Raw genomic sequence first — 23,856 nt, 5'->3', positions numbered from 1 at the left:
TGTACCAAATACTTTCACAGAGTAACTATTTTCTCATTTTATTCCTCTGATAGTCCTGTAAGGTTAACAAGACAAGTACCAGGATTTTATAGCCCATTCTTACTGACTGGGAGAAAAGGCGGAAAAATCAGAGCAATAGGTAACTTGTCTGAGATCAAACAAGATAATGGCGAAGCCAGGACAGAATCCAAGTGGTGTGTGACCTCCAGTCGCATGTCCTTCCCCTAAACCGCATATTCCTATGTGGAAGCAAAGCCTGTGGGGGCACTAATCACCCAAGTCCTCATGGTTCCAGGACCACTATTAGAATCTACGTCAAACTCACTGGAATAACACTAGGTCCATACAAATCCCAAATACATTTATGACAATATAATAGTGGCCACTTCATTTATTGCTTCAATATCATATGCTTCTTTTCATAATTGCCAGTGCAATGTTAAAATCTCCCTTAATAAAGGTCATCTAAAAGTTACGTTATACCTGAGAGGCTAACTAATGCAAAATTCATCAGCAACTGTTAAAAAAGAACTTGCGTTCCAATGAAACTAAAAACCCTGTCTATGGCTGAATTCGGGGGTTATCTATCGTACCTGTTGCTGTGCAAGCTGGACTTGATACAACTGCTGCATATATTGCTGATAGTGTTGCTCCTGCAACTGGCGGATGAGAATTTGCTGCTGTTCGTAGTTCCCTGGATACTGTTGGGCTGCATACTGCTGGAACTGCACGGCAGTCTGCGAGTTTAAAGCTGCCATTATCTGCTGCCTAAAAACATTAAAAAATATACACTAGTCTGACTACAGGAGATTGATTGTTCATGACAAAATAAAATGTCCTTGTTATTGATTTTTATAATGCATAACTCTTAAAAATGACTAAGGTAGTAATGTATACCAATCAACATGTGTCCTAGGTCCAGAGAAAGAATAAGAAAATAAACTTGGCCCCTAATCTTTCACATAGGTTTTTCAAGGAAAATTTGGGATGAAGAGGGAGAATAAGCATATCATCATCACCACCATCATCATCACCATCATAACTGCTAATATTTATTGTGCCCTTACTATGTGCCATGCAGTGTTCAGAGCACTTCCATGTACTAACCCACTTAGTTCTCACAACCACCCTCTGAGGTAGGGTTTCACAAAGCAGGAAATGGAGGAGTTCAGTAACTTGCCCAAGATTACACTGCTAGTAGATGCCAGAGCCAGGATTCAAGTCTAGGAAGTCTGGCTCCAGCCTATACTCTTTAAACATGATGTTGTAAAAGGATGGGTTGTCATCTATGGCAGCGATGAGATATTTAACTGTTGGCCATGGTTTCTCTACCTAAATACATGAAAAGGCAGAATAGCTAAAAGATGTTACAGATGGCTCTGGTAAGTATAAAGAAAGCCAGTGAAAATCTGAGTGCCCTTGGCATTTAATGTAAAGCCTGCCTTAAAGAGGAATACTGAAGATAATAACTGGGCACACTTGGTTTAGAGATACTGATTTCTGTAAACTATTACTCTTCTTTTTTTTTTTTCCAGAGGAACCACATGCTTAACTCAGTCATGTGACCAAACATAAACACCTCAAAGCCATCTCTTAACAGATAATAACAAAGCAGAATCTCACAAACTCCTGAATAGAACATGACACTGGGTCCATCTAGGGCACCCCTCTCCCCTCAAAAAGAGTAGCAGTCATAGTCTCTCTCCAAGGCAGACTGAGGCCCTGGGTCAGTTTGAAGCTTTTCTGAGGAACTACTCAGAAATAATGGGGAGAAAACAATGGATCCACATGTCCTCTGGTTTAATCTATATTCCATGCCACATCTAGAACCCTAGGCCTTCTTCCCAGTGTTTTATGGGCGTTAATCCCTTTCTCCTTATTCCCACAGCTCCCTCTGGAAGAATCAATCCCTTCTGAGACAGCTGCTTTCACAGCCCTTACTGAATAAGAAATGGCTTCAGCTCCCAAGTTCTGTACTAGGAGACTAGGAACAGACACCTGACACAGGCTGAACCAACTAGAGCCTTTGGCCTGGGAATTTGTAACTGGGTCTCTCATATGCCAGCCAGTCTCTGTCAGATGCATGAAAACAAAGACCACATAAATCCTGGCTAGGACAGCCTTGCATATGACAAAGCAGAGTGACAATTTGCAGAGAACAGGAAGAATGAAACAGAGACATAGCTGAGAGAAGCAAAGACAAGAGACTGTGTGGACCCAAAGACAGAGAGCAAGCAAGCAACCTCAGCTCCTATTCTAGTGCCTGGGTTCTGGGAGCAAATTCCAAATCCTTCTAATACATTCTTCATTCGCAACCAAATGATGCTTAAGATGAGGCCTTCCTTGGTAATACATCATTGGTACAAATGGCAAGCAGCTAATGCTGGTCGACTTCCCAGTCAAACAAATCAGAGAATTATTCCAAGGCACACAATGGTAAACGGTCAAGCACAACAGTGTGGCAATCCATTGCTCGCTGTGAAACACAAGCCACACAGCACGCGTACTTTTGCTGCTCCAGCCGAAGCCTCTCTTCTTCTATCCGCCTCCTCTCTTCTTCCTCCCGTCTAAGCCTTTCTTCCTCTTCTTGCCTACGTTTCTCTTCCTCCTTTTGCAGACGTTCTCTTTCTTCCTCTTCACGCCGCCTTCGCTCTTCCTCCTCCTTCCTACAAGGTAAAGGACAGAGGGAATGAACCCTAAACAAAGAATCCCGTTTAAAAATAATTTAAGACTCTTTCCCAGTGAAGACTGACACAAGCTTTTTAGAGAATCATGTGATAATTTTATCACAATTTGAAATACATATACTTCATGAGGAGAAATTTATCATATGGAGTCAATCTCAAAATATACAGATCACAGCAAAAACAATGACTGCTTCACAGCAACAGAAAAAGGAGTCCATCAGTAAGGTACCACTTAAAACATTACAATACCCTGAAACCTTCCTTCTAAGATATGCTCACAGCACCACAAGTTTTTCCTTCATACTACCTGCTGTGGTTGAAATTAAATTTGTGTGATAAAGTTAGCAATACATCTGCCTTACTCATCAAGTACATGCTCCATCAGGGCAGAGACTGCCCATCTCACACTGCTATATCCTCAGGGCTTACCACAGTGTGGGAAAGAATAAGCACACAATAAATGTGTAGAGAAATGAATAATCCACCCTGAAATGCCATGTAGCCATAAAAAAAGAATAGGACTACATGGCCCAATATGTAAAGACATTTAATATATATGTTTAATGGAAAAAGCAGGTAAATAAATAGAAGAAGGCCTGGAAAAATACACCTTAAATCTGTCCGCTATTGTCTACGGAGAGGAGAGTGAGACTAAAAGTAAGGTGGGAAGGAAGGTTTTCAGTTTGTGCTTCATATACTGCCATAAATGGAAAATCATTTATATTGCTTATATTCATGTATAATTTCTGAAATTTAAAAAAAAAATTAAAGCTTTTAATTTAAAAAAAGAAAAGAACAGTTGGGGATCTAGGTGCAGCCCTTACCCAGCTCTTGCTCACCACCACAGCCCCTCTCCCGAGGGAGAGCAAACTCTGTTGCGCTAGGAATGGAGGCCATATAGGCTGAGAGTTGTGAGGAGTGCAGGGAGGTTGAAGATGGGATGAAAGAGAAGACTTCTGAGGGGTCTCAGAGGAGACACCATTTCATGGCCCTCCATGAGAAGTGCGTGCGTTACCCCTTTTCTCCCCAAACTTCTATAAGTGATTAACACACCAGAGCCACAACCAAGTCTCAAACTACAGCAATAACATGACCTACTTTTTATATGTCACAGATAGTACACAGGGCAAGATGTTCCATAAACCAGAGCTTAAGCTTCAGGAAAGAGGAAGTCTAGTCTTAAATGCTTTAAAAGAATTCTACATGGACCTCATCTCATGACAAAGGTGTATTTTTAAAAGGAAAAATACAGTTTTACATGTTGAGTAGTAACTTAAGTATTCAATTTATCATTAAAAAAGAACTTAAGGGACTTCACTGGCGGTGCAGTGGTTAAGACTCTGTGCTGCCAATGCAGGGGGCCCGGGTTCAATTCCTGGTCAGGGAACTAGATCCTGCATGCTGCAACTAAAAGAGCCCACATGCTGCAACTAAGACCCAGTGCAGCCAAATAAATAAATAAATATATTTTTTTAAAAAGACCTTAAAAAGCAATATATACTACTTCCAAAGACACAGCTACACCTCAGTGATCCAATATCACTACACAATGGACTGCAGCACATAAATCAATTCCAGTAAAGGAACCTCACTCCATTCTCATAGGAATCAAACTTTTTCTCTGGCTAAAAACTATCTTCCTTTGGATAAGTATCTTCTGGAAATGTATTAAGGTATTTTCTATTCGCTTAAAGAGAAATAAATTATACCCAATACTCTGTCTCTTGGTAACTCAGGAGTTATAACTGCAAGCATAAAAACTGTACACGTCATAATACAGTGATAGAGAGTTTACTTTCACATTAGCCCTGACTGCCACAGTTTTATCATTCTTGCATCTATTTTTCATGGTTTCTGTCTCCTCCCTCACTGTTAGGTTATTTTCTGTTCTAATGTTATTTCCAATCCAGGTTAAGGTGGGAAACCAGAGAACCAACTGTTTCTAAAGTAAGTATAATATAATCTGAGGGAAAATTGGTGTTACAGCATTATTTTCATTACCTAGAAATTTTGGACTGTCAAAGTTCTTGAAAATATAACCTCTAGATAAATAAAGTGCTGGGGGACTTCCCTGGTGACACAGTGGCTAAGACTCCATGCTCCCAATGCAGGGGGCCCGCGTTTGATCCCTGGTCAGGGAACTAGATCCCACATGCATGCCGCAACCAAGAGTTTGCATGCCACACCTAAGGAGCCTGCCTGCTGCAACTAAGACCTGGTGCAGCCAAATAAACAAATAAATACGTATTAAAATAAATAAATAAATAAAGGGCTAACTATAATTCTGTTGAGTTCACAATCATGACAGAGAATCCCATAAACATACAAACAGCACGTTCAACAGCTCCCCATGCAACCTCTGGAAATAATAAGCCACAGCCAATATGAAATGCCTATATGAGGTCTACCATGTAGCACAGCTAATAACCATGATATGGAGTATGTATATTCTAGAAACCCAAGGGAGGCAGCAGCAAAGGGTGTATCAGACCAGAGAGTAAGGAGGAAGGGAGTGGCTGAGCTTACTGTGCTTGCCCAGAAACCTAGTGTAGCAACACAAAAGGAATGCTGCCATGATGGATGGGTGGTTACTTTTAAAGGTATAGCCAGACGGAAGCAGCCAACCCTCTCCCCTCAAAACTCATAATAAAAACACCTGCTCACATCAGAAAGTTTGAGCAATTGCCATAAGAAGTGGGGATCCAATGGAACTAAGACACCTGATTTAAAACATTCCATAAAGCAAAAGCAGCAGTATACTATGCAGTAGGCTGCTCAAGGATAAAGTATTCTGTGCCTTCAAACTTCACCTTTTTTTTTCTTGCTCTTCCTTCTCTATTTTGTGGGATGCAACATACGTTGAAAAGAGATGGCAACACCTATTCAGGAGCTTGACAAACTCTACCATGGCATCCTCTTTAGACATGTTTCCCAGGGCTGCCCATTCTCTCCTGTGAAGAATAACAAGAAAAGTTACTTCCTCTTCTTAATAGAATGAGAATTTGATTTAATTTAAACCTAAATATGAACAAGTCTCAATTATAACTAAAATGAAGAATGATTCTACTATAAACAAAAGGTTCAAAACTTCAACAAGCATATAGTGATTTACTAAATTAGATATGCCACATACAAACCAAACTTACTGTTGTAAACCACAATTTAACTGCACTGCTGACAATTTCCATACCAGTAAAAGGTATCAAAGTTTTACTTTTCTTATAGCATAGTTTAGCCTTAACTGAATAAAATGCTTAATATATTCTTTCTTGTCACAACTCTGTATGTCCCAATAAGGGAATCAATTACTACATTGTAAATGGCTTTTTAAATATCATTTAGGAAGAATCAAATGAAGCTGTACTTGTCGTATGTTCATAAACAGATGAGTAAACTTCTTCCACAATATTTAGCCATAAACATCTCCGAGCCAAAAACAGATAAACGTCTGAAGACTCCAAAAGCTGCAAGCAAAAATGTTTGTTTAGTTCTTATTCTAAAGCTAACGAGCCAGTTATATAAATCTTAATCAATTTACTTTGTACCCTTTTCAACATTACTCTCATTAACTTCATTATACAATAAAACACCGTTACCTCCTGTCATTGCCCAACACATCAAAGAATCCAACCTCAGGACAAGTGTCTGGATTATATGGACCCATAAGAACCTGCTTAGGCAGTGCCACAAGCTTCAGCTTTTCTTCATAAGTTGGATGAAATGCTTTGCCATCTTTTTCTTTAAGAAAAATAAATACAAAGAAAACAATTAGCACTGGCAAAATACATAATTTTCAGGATTATATGTTGAAATTTTGCTGTAAGGTATATCACAAATTGCCTGTGATATATATAAACCCCACTATAGGGAGATTTTAATTTCAAGTACTAAATTTTAATAGTCAAAGCCAAGATAGAAACACTTGATGCTGAATTAATTTTTTAAAAATAAAGCTTAAGTACTGATATTTATGTTAAAACTACTACAAAGAGTAAATCAACTACATTTAAATTAAAAAAAAAAAAGCCGCTACTAAAGAGAAACCAATCTGTCAAGCTACAGTAGGGACACACATACTAGTGTACCACTTGACATATTTTTTTTTTTTTTTTTTGGTGGTACGCGGGCCTCTCAATGCCGCGGCCTCTCCCGCTGCGGAGCACAGGCTCCGGACGCGCAGGCCCAGCGGCCATGGCCCACAGGCCCAGCCGCTCCGCGGCACGTGGGATCCTCCCGGACCGGGGCACGAACCCGCGTCCCCTGCACCGGCAGGCGGACTCCCAACCACTGCGCCACCAGGGAAGCCCCACTTGACATATTTTACAAATGTTAAAAATGTTCAGCAATCATTTCTTAGTTTAAAAAATAATTTTATATCAAGCACTTTTAACATAAGAGACAATTACATATACTTTGAAAGGCTATATTCAAAACGTCTCCATCCCACTGAGGCACTATGATGTGGTAGAAGGGTCTTTGGAATCAGACAGCCTAGGTTTAGATCTCATCTCAGACACTTCCTAGCTGTAGGACCATTTAACCTCTTAGTCTGTTTACCAATAAAGTGAACAGTCCCCTGATACTTCAGAGGTAACAGGATAGTTTTAATGGTAATAACTGTTAGATACTTTTACTTCCTTCATATTATGGCTGGCTCTGGCAGATTTCCAATGGGCTATTATGAGAGAAGCCAATTTGACCTGTAGAGACTTAACTACCACCAACAACATTCCAAAGTAGTATGAAACTGGGTAAATGGGAAGTCCTTATAGAATAGTTCTACTTCTTTGATAAATGGTAGAATTAATTACTGGTTGATTCTAATGATAATAAGAGATTACCAAATTTCAAAACAAACAAAACAGGAGGTAGAAAGTAGTATATTTTGCCTACAAATTTTATCCATGTACACAGAGGTCACCAAAAGAAAATCACTGATGATGAGAGAAGAATATGGTTTAAAAGGATATGAACAGGAAACTCAGAGGAGAAGAAAAAACCAGAAGTTGCCAATAAGCATGCCAAGATACTCAATTTCACTAGTCAAGGAAATGGACAGTGAAACCATTAGATACTAAGATGCTTTCTGCCATCAGATAGGTTAAAAAAATGCCATCAGATAGGTTTAAAAAAGTTAAGTAACATCAAGAGTTGGTAAGAACAGGACAAACAGGTACCCATTCTCATACACTAATGTTGAAAGTATAAACTGTTACAGTTATCTTGGAAGGAAATTTGGCAATATATTCCAAAATTATAAGTAGATGCCCTATGGTCCAATAATTCCAATTCTCATCATCTACCCTTGATAAGCACTCCCAAATACACAAAAGGAGGTGGATATAGGGATATTCTGCAGCGCGCTTTTCTTGTTACTGTAACCAAATTAAAAGTTCATCAGTAAGGGAACAGCTAAATAATGTGTCATATTCAGTCTGTGGTATAAATGAAACACATAAAGGGAACACTGTTAAATGAAAAAAGCAAGCTGCAGAAAACTACATACAATCATAGCACAAAATATATATCCTCAATTCTAAGTACTTCTGCTACCCACACTTTAACATCTCTAAAATCAGACTAGCTTTTACAATCTATTGTATTTTACAGTTATCATTGGCAGTTTTTCTTTCTTAAATTACTTAAATAAGTTTTTCTTTCTTAAATAATAGTAAGTCTTAGAATTGATGAAATACATCATGTCAACATACCACATATATATTCTATAGATACATTTATATGAATGTAAATGCAAAGAAAAAGATCTAGAAGGAGTCACACTAAAAAGATAAGAATGAGAAAGTGGGAGGGGGCTAAGATCAGGAGTGGTGATCAGAAAATTGAAAACTGGAAACATTTTATAGTTTTTTTTTTCTTTAGGCCACACCGTGCGGCATATGGGATCTCAGCTCCCAGACCAGGGATCGAACCCGTGTCCCCTGCCCTGGGAGTGTGGAGTCTTAACCCCCGGACTGCCAGGGAAGTCCCAAAACTAGAAACATTTTAATCTTTCAAAGGAAAATATGTGGAAGAACAAACTAAACTGTTAAGAGGTACTGCCTCTGGGGAAGTGATTGGCAACACTGTGGGTGGGAACTGAAAAGAATTATACATACGTACTTCTATCTGCATTTTTTTCAACAAGCACGAATTCATGTAATATTTGGAAAAAAGACAAAACTGTGGCACTGACCTTACTTATGTAATAAAAATCAAAACAACTCAGAAACCTGCGGACCTGCCATCTGTCTTTGCTACTGAGCAAACAGTATCACTAAACAATTAGCACGAAGAGTAGAAATTTCCTCTAAAGCTTTTAGAACAGAATTATCCATAGGTCTATATTTACCAACTAAAACGCAATCCTCATTTTAAAATCTAACTCTTAGAAGTCTATTTCAATCAATGATGGAAATTATAAGCCCTTTTTTACATTCATTCATTCAACTTAATAAATATTTATTGAGCCCTTGTACGCAAATCATTGTGCTAGACACGAGGATTCATAGCCCTCCTGCAGTTTACAAACTACTGAGCTCAATTAAAAATGTATAGCTTGGCAATACAGTATATAATTGTGTTTAGGTGCGTATTTCAGGTATATATATACTGTAAACAAATTATTAAAAATTATATTGAGATAAAGGAACAATTATTTTAGAGTTAAGGAAAAAATAAAATTATGTCAGAGGTAATAACATGACTTGTTCCAACTCTAGGTTGGGCCAGTAGTTACGTTTAATTCGAACATAGTATATAATCAAAATAAAGCAAAACAGATGAGAGCTTACAAAACTGAAATACATCTTTACATTATCTTTCATGTAAAACACAACAAGCCTAGGGACTTCCCTAGTGGCGCAGTGGTTAAGAAGCCGCCTGCCAATGCAGGGGACACGGATTCGAGCCCTGGTCCGCGAAGATCCCACATGCTGCAGAGCAACTAAGCCTGTGTGCCACAACTACTGAGCCTGTGCTCTAGAGCTTGTGAGACATAACTACTGAGCCCGTGTGCCACAACTACTGAAGCTCATGTGCCTAGAGCCCATGCTCCACAACGAGAAGCCACAGCAATGAGAAGCCCTCGCACTGCAACAAAGAGTAGCCCCTGCTAGACACAACTAGAGAAAGCCTGTGTGCGGCAACGAAGACCCAACAGAGCCAAAAATAAATAAATTAGTTAATTTTAAAAAAATAAATAAAAAATAAAACCCAACAAGTCTAAAAGAGGTGCTCCTTATTTCATTCACTTCCCAATGAATCTTTTCTAAATACAGCCTTGAACAATTATCTTAGCAAGAAACACGGTGTTATACCTGTTCACTGCTGCATTATTTAAAATTAAAAACCTAATTATTCAACAATAACGCAATGCTTATAGTAATCCACTGAATAGATTATACAGCTATTAAAATAACAATATAAGGGCTTTTTAGCATTTTAGAGAATATATTTATGATGTATTAATTTAAATAAGTAGAATAAAAATTAGATACTAGGTTTATAACTATGTAAAAATGGGTGATTACACATATAGATCTTTCTTTTTAAAAATTACAGTTAAGATTTTTCTTACAAAATTAGCTTATCAGAACTCCGTATTCTAAGATGTTAGGGTGCTAAAAAATGTGAAACAATAGTGGCAACTTTTTACCAAAAAGCCTTTCTCCAATTTTAAAGATGCCCATAAGCTTCCTTTACCATCTACCTTAATTTTGTACATACTAATCACCAAAAGTTTTCTTATGCTAATTATGTCTCAGAGAAACATAGCACAGACAACTTTCTTCTTACTTCCCCCAAAAGTGATGATCTGAAAAACAGCTCCAACCTTGATCTTAGCCTATTAATTGAAAGATTATTATTTAGAAAGTTTTTGTTTTTTAAAACCAAAAAGGCATCAACCTAACTATTCATTTTATCTTGAGCCTTATAAAAGAAAAATATGCTGCTGGTCATTCAAGAAAAAAATAGGTGTAATGAGCCTGGGAAACAGTGGAGGTAGAGTGCATAGCAGAATATAACTTCCTTGTTTTGTTCAATCAGGATCCCTGAGATTTTGTTTTGTTTTTTCCTTTAAAAAAAAAAAGTCTAAATTCTATGAAAGTGGTTGCTTTGACCCAAATAAACGTCAATAAAGATAAAGTCAGATGGAAACTTTATTCACTGGAAGACCAAACACTTTTCTGAGTAGTCATGTAATACAGCAATTTTCAAACATACACACACAAGAATTCTTATTTGCTTTAGGGAGATGATCTGAAGCTAACAGATAGGACTAGTGGGTATGAAAAAAATATTTTAAAAATATGACTACTATAAAGTTATTCTAATGGAGGGAGGGTCCATTTCTTATGAGGTGATAAATTTGCTCCTTTATTTCAAACTAGAATCGGGGACCATGGGAGAGGGTGAGTCAACAAGGAAACTGTACCCGTTATTCAGCAAGGTGTTAGGCTAACCTTGACCCTAAAAGGTGACTCATCAACAGAGGGAGGGGGGGTTTCAGGATTTTTGGATGTCATTTTAACATCTGCCCTTTTTATGCCTGACGGAATTAATTTTTCAAAAGGGGAATATGTTTTTAAGTGTAAGTTTCTGTCAAGCACTCACATAAATTTGTTCACCACCATGAACGCCAGCACTAAGCACACGCTTTGTAAACAGGCACTCACCACACCAAAACCACACCCAACAAATCTCTCTAAAGAAGAAACTGACTGTACAGGTCAAGTTCTGTGAAAATGAGCAAAACAGTACATCCAATCTTGCGAATTTTACTGGCCTTTCCATAGAATCTTTTATGCATTTGCTAGTTTTAAGACTTGCGCTATAATCCTTCCTTTAATACGTATTACTGAATCTTCAATTTATTCATCATTATTCTAGCTGGGAACTAAATCTGTCTTAAACACACACACACACACACACACATACAAACCAAAGAAATGGAAACACACCAAAATGTTAATACTAATAATTATTTCTGAAAGATTGGATTACAGATTTTTTCTTTATTCATTTATTATTTCCACAGATTTCCAATGTGCATATGTACTTTTATATCAAATACACATATGCTTTTTTTCTTTTTTAACAAACCTTTTTAAAAAGTCAAGGCAGTTATAAAGCAGAAACTAACACACCATTGTAAAGCAATTATACCCCAATAAAGATGTTAAAAAAAAAAAAAAAAGTCAAGGCAACTTATTTTTCAGCCTTTGGGACGAGATTAACAGATCAATTATTCTCTCCTGAGGAATATACAAAACCCAGAAGGATATACTAAGAATCCCAACCACCTTTAGTATGGGACAGCCCACATCATGTTGACATTCTAAACTTCAACGAAAACAGAAAATGAAAACCCTTCACAATCAATATCATTAGGCAGACTATTATAGTATCACAAAAAAGTTACTTCTCTCCTACTCTTCAGATGGCTCTAGTTCACACACCACGAAGGTTTGTTTTATTTAGTTTTTCTGCGTTAGATGAGACTAATTTTCTCCTAAATTATTTCTTTTTTAAAAAATATATTTTATTTATTATTATTATTGTTTTTTAACTTGGCCTTGTTTCACGCCTTGTGGGATCTTAGTTCCCTGACCAGGGATCGAACCCAGGCCCTGGCAGTGAAAGCACCAAGTCCCAACCACTGAACAGCCAGGGAATTCCCTCTCCTAAAATTATTTCTGGTTCCAAGGGCATTAAACGTAGTTAGCAGGAAAGAAGTTATAACTACCATAACTGCAACAGACAGAAAAGCCTTGCTGAAACTCAAAGATCTTTAGCCAAGACCATATTCCCAAAGGAAAGCTCTTTCAGTCCTGCCAGTAAGGAAGAGGCATCATCCTCGGTCCCTGCACTTACAGAGTTAATTAGTACAAAGTCATTAAATTCAATCAATTTGGAAAAGCACTTTCTATGGCAACAAAAAAAGACAAATATAAATTATGCTGGAAAGAAGCGGCAGAGCTATTTTTCAGATGCAAGTGTGTGAAAACACATCAATGAAAGGCAGGAAATGACCATCGCTACTACCTGGAGAAGCGTGCGTACAGAGCTAGCCACTTTCAATCAAATGGACTAAAAGGGATCACTTGTTGGCATCTGTCCAGCAACAATTATATTAAAAAGTTTATTTTCTATAAAATTGAAGACCAAAAGTCAGGTTAAAAATCTATTTTACCTAAAGGAGACAGACTAAAGCAGGGATTGGCAAACTAGACCAATTCTGCCCACAGTTGTTTTTTAAGGCCTGTGAGCTAAGAATGTTTTTTATCTTTTTTAAGAATTGTTAAACAACAAGCAGAAATAGACAAACAAAAAACAAAGAATATGAACACAGACCATATACGGTCCTTAATGCCTAAAATATTTACTATCTGCCCCTTTACTGAAAATGTTTACTGACCCTGGACTAAAGGAAGAAATAAATGCAAAAGCCAAATGATTTCTAAATATTTTAAAAATTCGAATATAATTAAAAGGATTGAAAACATAAAATTCAACTTCCAGTTAAACATGGTGAACTGAACACACACAATTACATCTGATCCTCAATGAAACCCCACTAAAAGGAAAAAGGAAGCCAATTCAGAGAACCTTGGAAAGGCTCGGGAATTGAAGGTACCAGGTTCTTTAAAAGCTGAAGTCTAGATAAAAACAGGGGTTTTGGTTTAAAAACTATCTAGGGACCTCCCTGGCAGTCCAGTGGTTAAGACTCCACGCTTCTAATACAGGGGGCTCGGATTCGTTCTTGGTTGGGGAACTAAGATCCCACATGCCTCGGGGCGTGGCCAGGAAGTAAAACAAACAAACAAATAAATACACACACACACATATATATGTATATAAATAAAAACTATCTAAAAAGCAGGTACCCCTACCTCCCATTTTGTTTGGCAATCCCAAGCAGGCAGATGGCTACCTTGCCCCTACTTAGCAGAGGTCTGGATGTGTACACTAGAGAACACGAATCACAGATACTCCAGGTAGGAGAACACCAGCCTGAGAGTGAACTGCAGGACTAAAAAGAGAAATGAAATGAAAGTTACGCTGGTAAATGGTAAACAACTTCCACCCACCCTCCCTTCTCCTGTCTAGTGCCTAAATGCTGGCCAACTAGATTCATACACTCCAGGCAGGAGACAGGAATATTTTCATGAAAAACTGGCACAAAATAAAAGACTTACACGTACTAGTTTGAAAGACACTGATGTCGAGGGTTCCCCGATGAAACTTCTGCCTCATTACCTACAATAAAAGCTTGTACTCAAGGTTACAATTGGCTCTCCAGTGCCTCACCCTTTAACAAGAATGAATACCCAAGGATCACCGGACATTTGAGAAAGCTCCCAACATGGGGGAAAAAAAAAGGCTGAAAGAAATTTCCAACAGGAAAAGAGAAAGTCTAAAAGAAAATAAGGAATTCCAGGAGAAGGAATTCCAACACCACAGAGAGTTGAAGGTAATTTTCAGGATGACAGTGGGCGGAGACTCACAAGGTAGAAAGCTAAGACCGAATCAAAAATTTAAGGATATCTAGGAGAGATGTCTCTTAAAAAAAAGAGTTTACCTGAGGACAGAGAAAAAAATGATAATTACCTCTAACTACACAAAAGACAAAGAGTTTGCATGAGAACCAAAATATAATCAAAGTGCAAGATCTGTCTCAGGTATGAATAACACAAATAGAAACAACTGACACTGATTTAATCACAAATGTGATATTATAAAATTAAGAATTTGGGAAGAAGGAAGAGAGAGGCATACATGTATAAGCTACTTTTTTCTTTTTCTTTCTTTCTCTTTTTTTTTTTTTAAATTAAAGAAGCAGGGACTTCCCTAGTGGTCCAGACTCCACATTCCCAGTGCAGGGAGCCTGGGTTTGATCCCTGGTCAGGGAACTAGATCCCTCGTGCCACAAGTAAGACCTGATGCTGCCAAATAAATAAATATTTAAATAATAATAATTAATAAATTAAAAGAAGCAGCAGGAAAATGGAGACAAATACCAGAAGAAACAGTTAAAATAATGGAAAGTGGTTGCCTTGGGGGAGAAGGTCTTTGAGATGGGAAAAAAGAGAGATCGAGTTGGCTATTTTTCCTTATAAATTTTATAGCACAACTTGACCTTTCAAATTGCCTTGGTTTTCACTTTGATAAAAAGGTAAAAGGAGTAAACTCATATGCTCAATTTCAGTAATCAGCTCAGAAGACATTATAACATGTGGTAGGCATAGTAATACTACCCCCCCAAAGATATCCACATCTAATCCTCAGAATCTATATCCCAGTGAATATGTTAGGTTACAGGAAAAAGGCGAATTAAGATTGCAGCTGACCTTATTCTGGACTACCCACGTGGGCCCAAAGTAATCACAAGAGTCCTTATAAATGGAGGGAGAGCAAGAAGAGTCAGACGGAGATTTGAAGATGTTATGCTGCTAGCTTTGAAGATGGAGGAAGGGGCCACAAGCCAAAGCATGCAGCTGGCCTCCCGAAGCTGGAAAAGGCAACAGATTCTCCCCTAGAGCCTCCAGAAGGAACAGAGCTCTGCTGACACCTGGATTCTAACCCCGTGAGACCCATTTTGAGCTTCTAACCTCCAGAACTATAAAACAGTATGTGTTGCTTTAAGCCACTAAATTTGTGGTAACACATTTTCCCAATAAAGAGAGAAATGGCTTCTAGATTACACTTCTATTAAATTCGTAAGTATCTAACTTTACAGTTCTAGTAAGACAGCACGAATAATTTGATAATAGCGTTATAATCACAGTTACCAAGCCCAAAGCTCTGAAAGATTACCCTTCCATCTGAAATTAATTAAACAAAAAGTTATTAGTCTCACATGTCAACTGTCAGAGTAAGTTTACTGAGAAATATTTTTCTCTTCTCTCTGGAGGTGAAGATAGAGGAAGGTAACAAATTATTTCAATGTTCCTTCTAGCCTTTATTTGATGAAATGAAAGCCAATAAAATCTATGGGTTGGAAAGGATATTAAAGATAGACGACTGAACTGCACAACCAAAGTTCAAATCCTCTCTACATAACCACTTGCTCTACAATAATTTGTTACTGGACACACTATATAAAAAGGTGTATATTGTAACATCAATAGTCTAAAATGTGAGGGAGGGAGAAGTGAAAGAATAGAGTTACTGTATGCTATGGAAGTCATCAGTTTAACCTATATTTTTATACTACAGTATAGTACTTTATAGTATAACTATATTATATAAGCCGCACGGTAACAACAAAGAAAAAACCTGAAGTAGATACATAAAAGATTAAGATAAAGAAATCAAAGCATACCCACCTAGTTACTGCTAACGTATGCTTGAACACTTCCTGGTGATGGGAATTCATTGTCTCAAACAGCCTATTCCATGTTTGGATAGCTGTGATTTTTATTTTAGGTCTTTATTCTGAGTAGATCTGTCTCAATTTTATCCACAGGGTCTATTTCTAGTCCTTGGCATTAAATAAAACACATCTAACAGATCAGACCTCAAAAAAAGCCACAAAATACTGTACATCATATTTGCCCTGAGTTCTCTATTCTTTAGGCTAAATATTCCCAGCTTATTCACTCATACATACCTCCTAAAGACCCAGCTCTGCTATTATACTAAGTATATAACACAGACACAGATAACCTTTCTTAGCCTCAGTTTTGCTATCAATAAAATGGAGATAATAACTTCTCACATTTCTTGTGAGGGTTAGAAATAATGTGTTCCAAAGTCTTGATACAGTGCCTGAGTAGAGCAGACACTCATTAAACAGCAGCTATTATAATAATGATAGCAGGGATTCGAATTCCCACACTATACAAGTTGCTCTCTTCTGAATGAGCTCCATTTTGTCTTTAACCCTAAAGAATGATGCCTCAAACTGAAAGCAGTATCCAGGGACTGTCTGAACTGTGTGGAAGATAGCAGGACCACCTCCCCCTTCTCTCATTGCAGATACAGAATTTCCCCCAAAGCAGCCTAAGCTCAAATCTGTTTTCTTTCATGGCCCTATCACTGTTGCCTGGCAGAGAATACACTTTGAATAAAATCCATCTTCTAGAAATATTAAAATTAAAACCACATCTCGTCCATGTTCAATTGAGAAATAAACTGATACATTCTTATACTACTTATAATAAAGTATAATAAATGCAGTATTTCTGAGTTAATGAGTATGAAACTCTGGAAACTGTCTAGCATGTACAAAGTGCTTAATAAAAGTTGATCTCCCCCCCATAAATTCAACACACTCTCTAATAAATTCTTGGTAATCTCTCCTCTTTAACAACATAAGCAGTCACAGAATACCAATTGCTAGGTACTCTGCTAAGAGTTTATATATATATATACACACACACACAATTCTTATAATTCTTACAACAATTTGAGTAAAGGAAGGCAGATTTTAAACAACTGAGTGGCAAAACTAGGAAAAAGTACCCCAGGTAGTGTTCACTCCAGAACTCAACTTCCTAAATACTGAGCCAGAGTAGCTCTCGTTTTAGCTAACTGATAACAGTAAACATTACCTCCTTCTGGTTGTTGGTTACCAAAGTGTACTCACTTTGTAAAAATTCATCAAGCACCATTTATGATTTATATACTTTTCTGCACGTGCAGTAAATAAAGGGGAGGCCTCAGGCAAATGTTAAATCAGTTACACTAAAATATACACATATACAAAAATATATACAAAAAATACACATATATAAACATATCCTTGAATCCAGTATTCAAAGGAAAATTTTAGTTCAGCTCAAATCTAATATGAAATAGCAAATTAAAAAAGCAGATGTTTAAAAGGCATTACTATTCTTGGCGGCTATAATTTTCTTTCTTATAAGTGTCTCTTAGGTCTATTACATCCTCCTACGCTATACATGTATACCTAAAGATAAAGACAATAAAGAAGGGAAAAATAAACTCAAAATTTAATAGATATTCAATAGTAACAATTAAACTTGAATTTATCTGAAGCTAGTCCACTTAAGTCCAGGAGGCGCACACTAATTATTATGTTACCAAAGAATAAATTACAGTTGTGCAGTATTTTAAAACATTAATGGAGCCATTTATAAAAGTTCTTGGAGATGCATATGTTTCAAGAGGACAAAAGGAAATGGAACTATTCAGTATGTACATATGATTGCTTCTCTGCTATCAGCAACGTAACACAGTGTAATCTACAGCAATGCTAGTGGAAATTCATTAACAATTCCACAGAGAAACTGAGTCCTAGACTTAAGTTCCTCCAAATTCAACTACAGCTTCCTTTCACATATCACACCCTCAAAAACTTATCACTCCCCTCACACACACACACCCTAGATCTGTCTACTGAAATAACGACCAGTAGCAATGAGCTACTGGTCCAGTAGCAATGAGCGTCCACTGCTAACACCTAGATTACGGCTCTTCAAATGCCACTTCCCACTAAAGGAACCATGTCTCTTTGGAAAAATGGCTGATTCCTATGGAGGCAGGAAATGTATACGATGAATCTGGAACATCTCATCATACCAGATACCAAGGAAGCTACAGAAGACTACTAGTCATGTCAAAGGAACTTAGGAGCCAATCTTAAGAGGCCACCACTTGCTAAAGATCATACAATTTGAGCCTCAATAATAAGAGCCTAAGTAAAAAAAAAAAAAAAAAAAAAAAAGGTTTACATGCATGAGTATATAACATTTTGAAAACTGGCACCTTTTGAGGCTGCTAAGGGAGACAACTCATTATTTTGAAACCTAATAATGGGAAAGAAGCATTTATCTTTTCTTTCTTATTTAAGCTGTACCCCAAACCAAATAGCATGTGAGGAAAAGTATTACAGTGAAGGAAAGACAATTAGAATATTACCATTTTTCAATTGCTAATGAATCACACATCCATTTTCAATTTACCAAGAGTAAAACACAATCATTATGTTGGCTAAATGCAGGCCTCTCAAAAGGTCTAATAATGTATTAGTAGCAATGAGATTTAGCATTTATCAATATTTTTGATGGGCACATTTACTTCAGTCCTTTGGAAGGGATTTTTTCATAACAACCAAAATTGGAAACTGGGTAACAATGTTATGTAGGAATTTAGAGCAGATGATTCTCCCACACTTTACCTTTCCAGATCTCTGAAGAGATTCTCGATAAAGTGACCATGAGCAGAAAAACAATCTCTTTCCATTAGCTCTTAATATTTTCAAGCAAATATATTAAAGAAGTTCTAAAACGTGGTAAGGCAACAAGGTAGGTAGTTTTGAATATTTTCCTAGGAACACCATCAAAAAGCAAGGTTCCTATTTGCTTTTCATCTCCTATAGTGGGAAGAACTGCCTTTGGAATCAGACAGACCCAGGACCCACTCTGCCTCTTACTACTGGTAACTAACGGGCCTATAGGGCAAGTTTCTCAACTAAGAAACCAGGATAACACCCCCATTGAAGGGCTTGTAGAGGATTACACAAAACAGTATATATACAGCTCTCAAAATAGTACCTGATATTTAGTGAACATCTGCTCAATAACTGGTGGCAATTATCACTCTGGAATTTTAAATTAATGCAACCATCTACCAGCTTAATGGAGTGAGGCAACAAAGTATTAGAGAAGGAAAAACTCACCCCCAAGAACTCTAAAAACTGAAACACAACTCCCCAGGTTAACTCTATCCAAGAAGTATAAAGGCTACAATAAAGCCAGCTGATTCATTCCTTAACCTAAAGAGATAAGGAAACCAGCTTAATCTTCCTAAAGTAGAACTGGGCAACTTTGCTCCTCCTTTTAAAAACCTTCAATGGTTCCTCACTGTCTGCTGTCAAAAAGGCTATTTACAATAGCATTCCAGTCCTTCCACGGATCTGACACCAACTTACCTGCCCAGCTCTCTCCATCAAACTACAGTACCTACTTTCTATTTGCCATTTCCCCGACACACGTCTTGCCCTTTCATGGCTCTTGGCCTTCCCCCTTCTCTGGAATGGCATTTGCTCTCTGGATCCTCCACATTGTATTGCAGTTGCCACTGGGTCTTTAACTCCTCTTTTGGACTCTAAGTTCCATAATAGCAAAAGGGAATATACTATTCATTTACAGTGGTAACCTTATATAAAACTTGATCCATAATAAGGACTCAACAATGTCTGGAGCTTAGATGGTAAAATGCTAACTTACATTTTCCAGTATTTTCATCTATTATTTTACTTTTATCTTCAAAAACTAAGAGGGTTAGCTAATTGACACAATGGGTTCAGTCACTGGCCTATGATCACTGTGACAGGGATAGAATGAGAAACAGGGTTCCTAATTCCCAATCCAAGTTATTTTCAATGGAAAAAGATACCCATGCTTTCAAGATTCATATTTATTCCACAGTAAAAGATAAAGTGTAATGGTATTTCTAATTCATGTGAGATACAAAACCACAAAATAGTGATTTATTAAAGTCCTTGCAAGACTGATAAAAATGCCAAGTATTATGCTGGAAAAATTCACACATTAAAACAAAGGCAGACAACACTCGACTCACCCTACTTTCCATAATTCTTCTGACTGTTTTTAGATCCTTCCCCCCAACCCCAACTCAGGAACCTCATATACTAATAGCTTCTTCATTGCTAACATGTAATGATCCATGCAGAAAGGGAGCTTTTGATTGCTAGACTGTTATTTCTCCTTTTAAGTACTTGGATATTGCTTTGAGAGATTAACTTAGGAACTTAGTAAATCATAACTATCAATGTAGCTTTTTTCTTTAAGGTGACTGATAACTAGGTCCCAAATTACAGGTTCCCCTAGGAATCCTACCACTCAACAAACATGTTAAGATAATGTTAGGTTTAGAGCACTAAACCTTAAATCTGAGATGTCAAATTTCATTTAATCCAGCCATATTATATCTCTATATATAAACAAACTGAGTCTGGAAGACAAAAGTTAATTGTCTAGGAGTACATGGTAAATAGAATCCAGAGGGATTCCCTGGAGGTCCAGTGGTTAGGACTTGGCGCTTTCACTGCCGTGACCCGGGTTCAATCCCTGGTCGGGGAACTGGGATCTTGCAGGCTGCGCGGCACAGCCCAAAAAAAGGAATCCAGAGCTTCCTGACTCCCAAGCAATGCTAAATTTACTGCACATTAAGAGTGTTTTAGGGACTTCCCTGGTGGCGCAGTGGTTAAGAATCTGCCTGCCAACGCAGGGGACATGGGTTCGAGCTCTGGTCTGGGAAGATCCCACATGCCGCGGAGCAACTAAGCCTGTGCGCCACAACTACTGAGCCTGCGCTCTAGGGTCCGCGAGCCACAACTGCTGAAGCCCGTGCACCTAGAGCCTGTGCTCTGCAACAAAGAGAAGCCACCTCAATGAAAAGCCCGCACACCACAAGGAAGAGTAGCCCCCTCTCGCCGCAACTAGAGAAAGCCCGCCTGCAGCAACGAAGACCCAACACAGCCAAAATAAATAAATAAATAATGGGGGGGAAGAGTGTTTTAATCTTTCAAAGAAGACATTACTACCATTTTCAAATAAGACAGACTCAGAAGATAAAATTATCCATTTATTTTTTTTGTTAGTTATATGGTGAAAGTTAGTATAAGAAGTTCATTCTTTTCTATTCTTACATGTTATTCTGCTACAATATACTTTAATCTTATTGTACACCGGAAAAGTAAGTTCCAAGAATAAAAATTTTAAGTAAAATGTAGTTATATGAATTGTACAGAAACCACCAGATTTTTACATAAGTGGTATCATCACCTCAGGAAACTCTAAATTCAAGCCAGTGACCTAAGGGTCAAGTGATCCAAAACCCATTAGCCATTACCAATTCCCCAAGCTGGCACGGAGAGCTGAACTCATCATGCAATGACGATGAATATTTCAAGGGTAAACTTTTTAATAAAAAATGCAATGAAGGGGAATGACCAAATATTCTGGAAAATTTATAAAAGACTTTCATTAGTTTGCACAATTAGAGTCATTTTCAGAGAAAACAAATAACTTTCGAATGTATCACTACTTTCAACGACTCAACTTCAGCTAGTAAGATATGTACTCCAAAAGGTACTCCCTCTGGGAAAAGTGTCATAAATATGCTGTTCTGGAATGTATATGGAACCTAGCAACCACGTCTAAAGTTTCATTTGCTGATGTTTCTCCTTGCTCATCTACCCCAGAAGATCTAAGTATCTCTTCTCATCAGTTTTTCCCACTGACAAGGTCATGTGACTGGTACCACCACCATCTGACTACGTGGTGTCACCCAATTAAAAAAACCAAAAAAAAAAAAAAAAAAACCCACACACCACAATCTAGCTCTAAGACAAGATTTATTACAATTAATTCTGTGAGAAGTACAGAGGGTACTTTTAGACCTTAATCTGAGAATTCACTCTTGGACATTGCTTATAAGGTAAAATTTTAACGATCTAGAAGTTACTAGTTACATAGTGAGCATCCCTTCTCTTCAGAGTTTGACAAGCCAAGGGGGATTAATACTTTACTTCTTTCTCTCTGCCACATCAGTACTGCCAGGTGATCAAGTCCTAAGCTCTCCAGAATGAATGGAAAGTATATATATGAAACCCATGAAAAGATTTCCACTGTGGAAAAAGGGCAAAAATCGGTGGTTCTGACGTGCCAAGCCATAACAAACAGGAAAAGGAATGCGACAGTTAAAAAAAAAAAAAAAATCCCAGAACGGGAACCTCTGGGAAAGAGAGAGAGATGGCTCATTCTTCCACCCAGGCTCCTGGAAAACCGAGAAGCTAAGTCAGGTAAGATGCCCCGGTAACCTCGGGGAGGCGGGACCCGGACTAATAAACCAAGGTTCCAGGCCCCTACGGGTGGGACCTAGTGGCCAAGCGGGTAGTGACAAACTTCGGGTAACCCCAAGGACAGAGCCCAGCTCCGGTCACCGCGGTCCCGCACGGGTGGGTGAGGACGAGACGGGTCCAGTCTCCCCGGGGCGGGGCAGAGGCGGCGGGGGTGGGGCCTGCTCGGCTCACCTTTGAAGAAGCGCAGCGCCAGGCCATACAGCTCCTCCAGGCCGAAGCCCCAGCGCTGCTCCAACCGCCGCGCCTCCTCCGCCGCGCCCCCAGCCGCCGCCTCCCCGGGCTCCGGCTGCTCCCCTGCGGCGCCCGGGCCCTGGCGGGACCCGGGAGGCGAGGGCGGCGGCAGCGGCGGCGGCAGCAGCGGGGCGCCCTCCGCGCCGGGCCGCTCCTCCGGGTCCGGGCTTAGTGTGAGCCCGTCGACGGACACCTCGAGTCGCTCTGCGTTCAGCACCGCCGCCATCTCCGCCTGCTGCGCCTCCTCGGCGGGGACAGGCGGTGGCCACGTATCGACTTCCTGCTGACCTCTGACCTCCGCCTACCGACACCGGAACTTCCGCCGCTGAGTAGAATCTAGGGCTCCCGGGCATGGTGCCCCGCCCCCCCGATCCGTCGGTCGGCCCCGCTCTGCCACCACTCGCTCCGACCCCTAGCCCCGCGGGTCCCGAGCGCCCCGTGCCCACCTTCACCCGGTCCCCCTCCTGCCCTCTTTCCTCCCGGAGGGAGGGTACTACAGCCCAGCGGCCCCCGCCCCGCCGTTCTTTCCGGCGGCTCGCGGTGTCCGGCAGGGGAGGGGCCGAGCGGGGTCAGAAGGACCCCGAGTAAGGTCTGTGACGGGAGGGTGACTGCTGGTGAGCTCCCTACCCCTCCGGTCAGACCCTCCGCATTGGTAGAGAGTTGTGTGGTTGGCGGAACTCTGGCAATTCTAAGGAAATGCCGAGCAAATGCCTTTTTTTTTTTTTTTAAGAAGAAACTGAGGCTGCAGAGAAATTCCGTGGCTTCTGAGACTGTCGTGGAAGGGCACATCCTGGTTTTTTCGGGAACTGAAGCTCCTACAATTTGTGGGGCCGTCATTAAGTAAAAAACACAAAAATTACGAGCAGAAACGTAGGAAAGTGAATATATATTTAGAATGAGAAAGAACTCAGAAGTGACATTTTGAAAAGTTAACAAAACTCACAAACATCACACAGATAACCATAAAATTTTTATTAACTGCCTGACACACTTCTACAGGGCGTCCAAAAATCCAGAACATAATTATTTTATTTAATTTTTAAAGATTGAAAAAGCTCTTGACAACATTATGTATATTTATCT

The 23,856-nt window shown here is 39.0% G+C and overlaps 1 protein-coding gene across 2 annotated transcripts in view; it reads right to left on the bottom strand.

Annotated features, from left to right (window-relative positions):
* ACBD3 (acyl-CoA binding domain containing 3) overlaps positions 1–23,062 on the bottom strand; it is a 34,528-nt gene extending 11,466 nt beyond the window's left edge. Inside the window, exons 1-5 of one of the 2 annotated variants that reach the window (XM_067729589.1) lie at positions 22,714–23,062; positions 6,284–6,425; positions 5,498–5,638; positions 2,508–2,666; positions 594–768 (exon numbers count right to left, since the gene is read on the bottom strand). In XM_067729589.1, coding sequence (XP_067585690.1) covers positions 594–768; positions 2,508–2,666; positions 5,498–5,638; positions 6,284–6,425; positions 22,714–22,999 — 903 coding nt within the window. In that variant the 5' untranslated portion in view covers positions 23,000–23,062. Of the gene's footprint in view, positions 1–593; positions 769–2,507; positions 2,667–5,497; positions 5,639–6,283; positions 6,426–13,579; positions 13,747–22,713 lie in introns of those variants that run through there. The other variant, XM_067729590.1, reaches the window with a different exon arrangement.
* Between the last annotated feature and the right edge of the window lie 794 nt (positions 23,063–23,856).

This window comes from Pseudorca crassidens, chromosome 2 (genome assembly GCF_039906515.1).
Source record: "Pseudorca crassidens isolate mPseCra1 chromosome 2, mPseCra1.hap1, whole genome shotgun sequence".
NCBI classification, from domain to species: domain Eukaryota; kingdom Metazoa; phylum Chordata; class Mammalia; order Artiodactyla; family Delphinidae; genus Pseudorca; species Pseudorca crassidens.
This window is presented reverse-complemented; position numbering and strand designations above follow the sequence as displayed.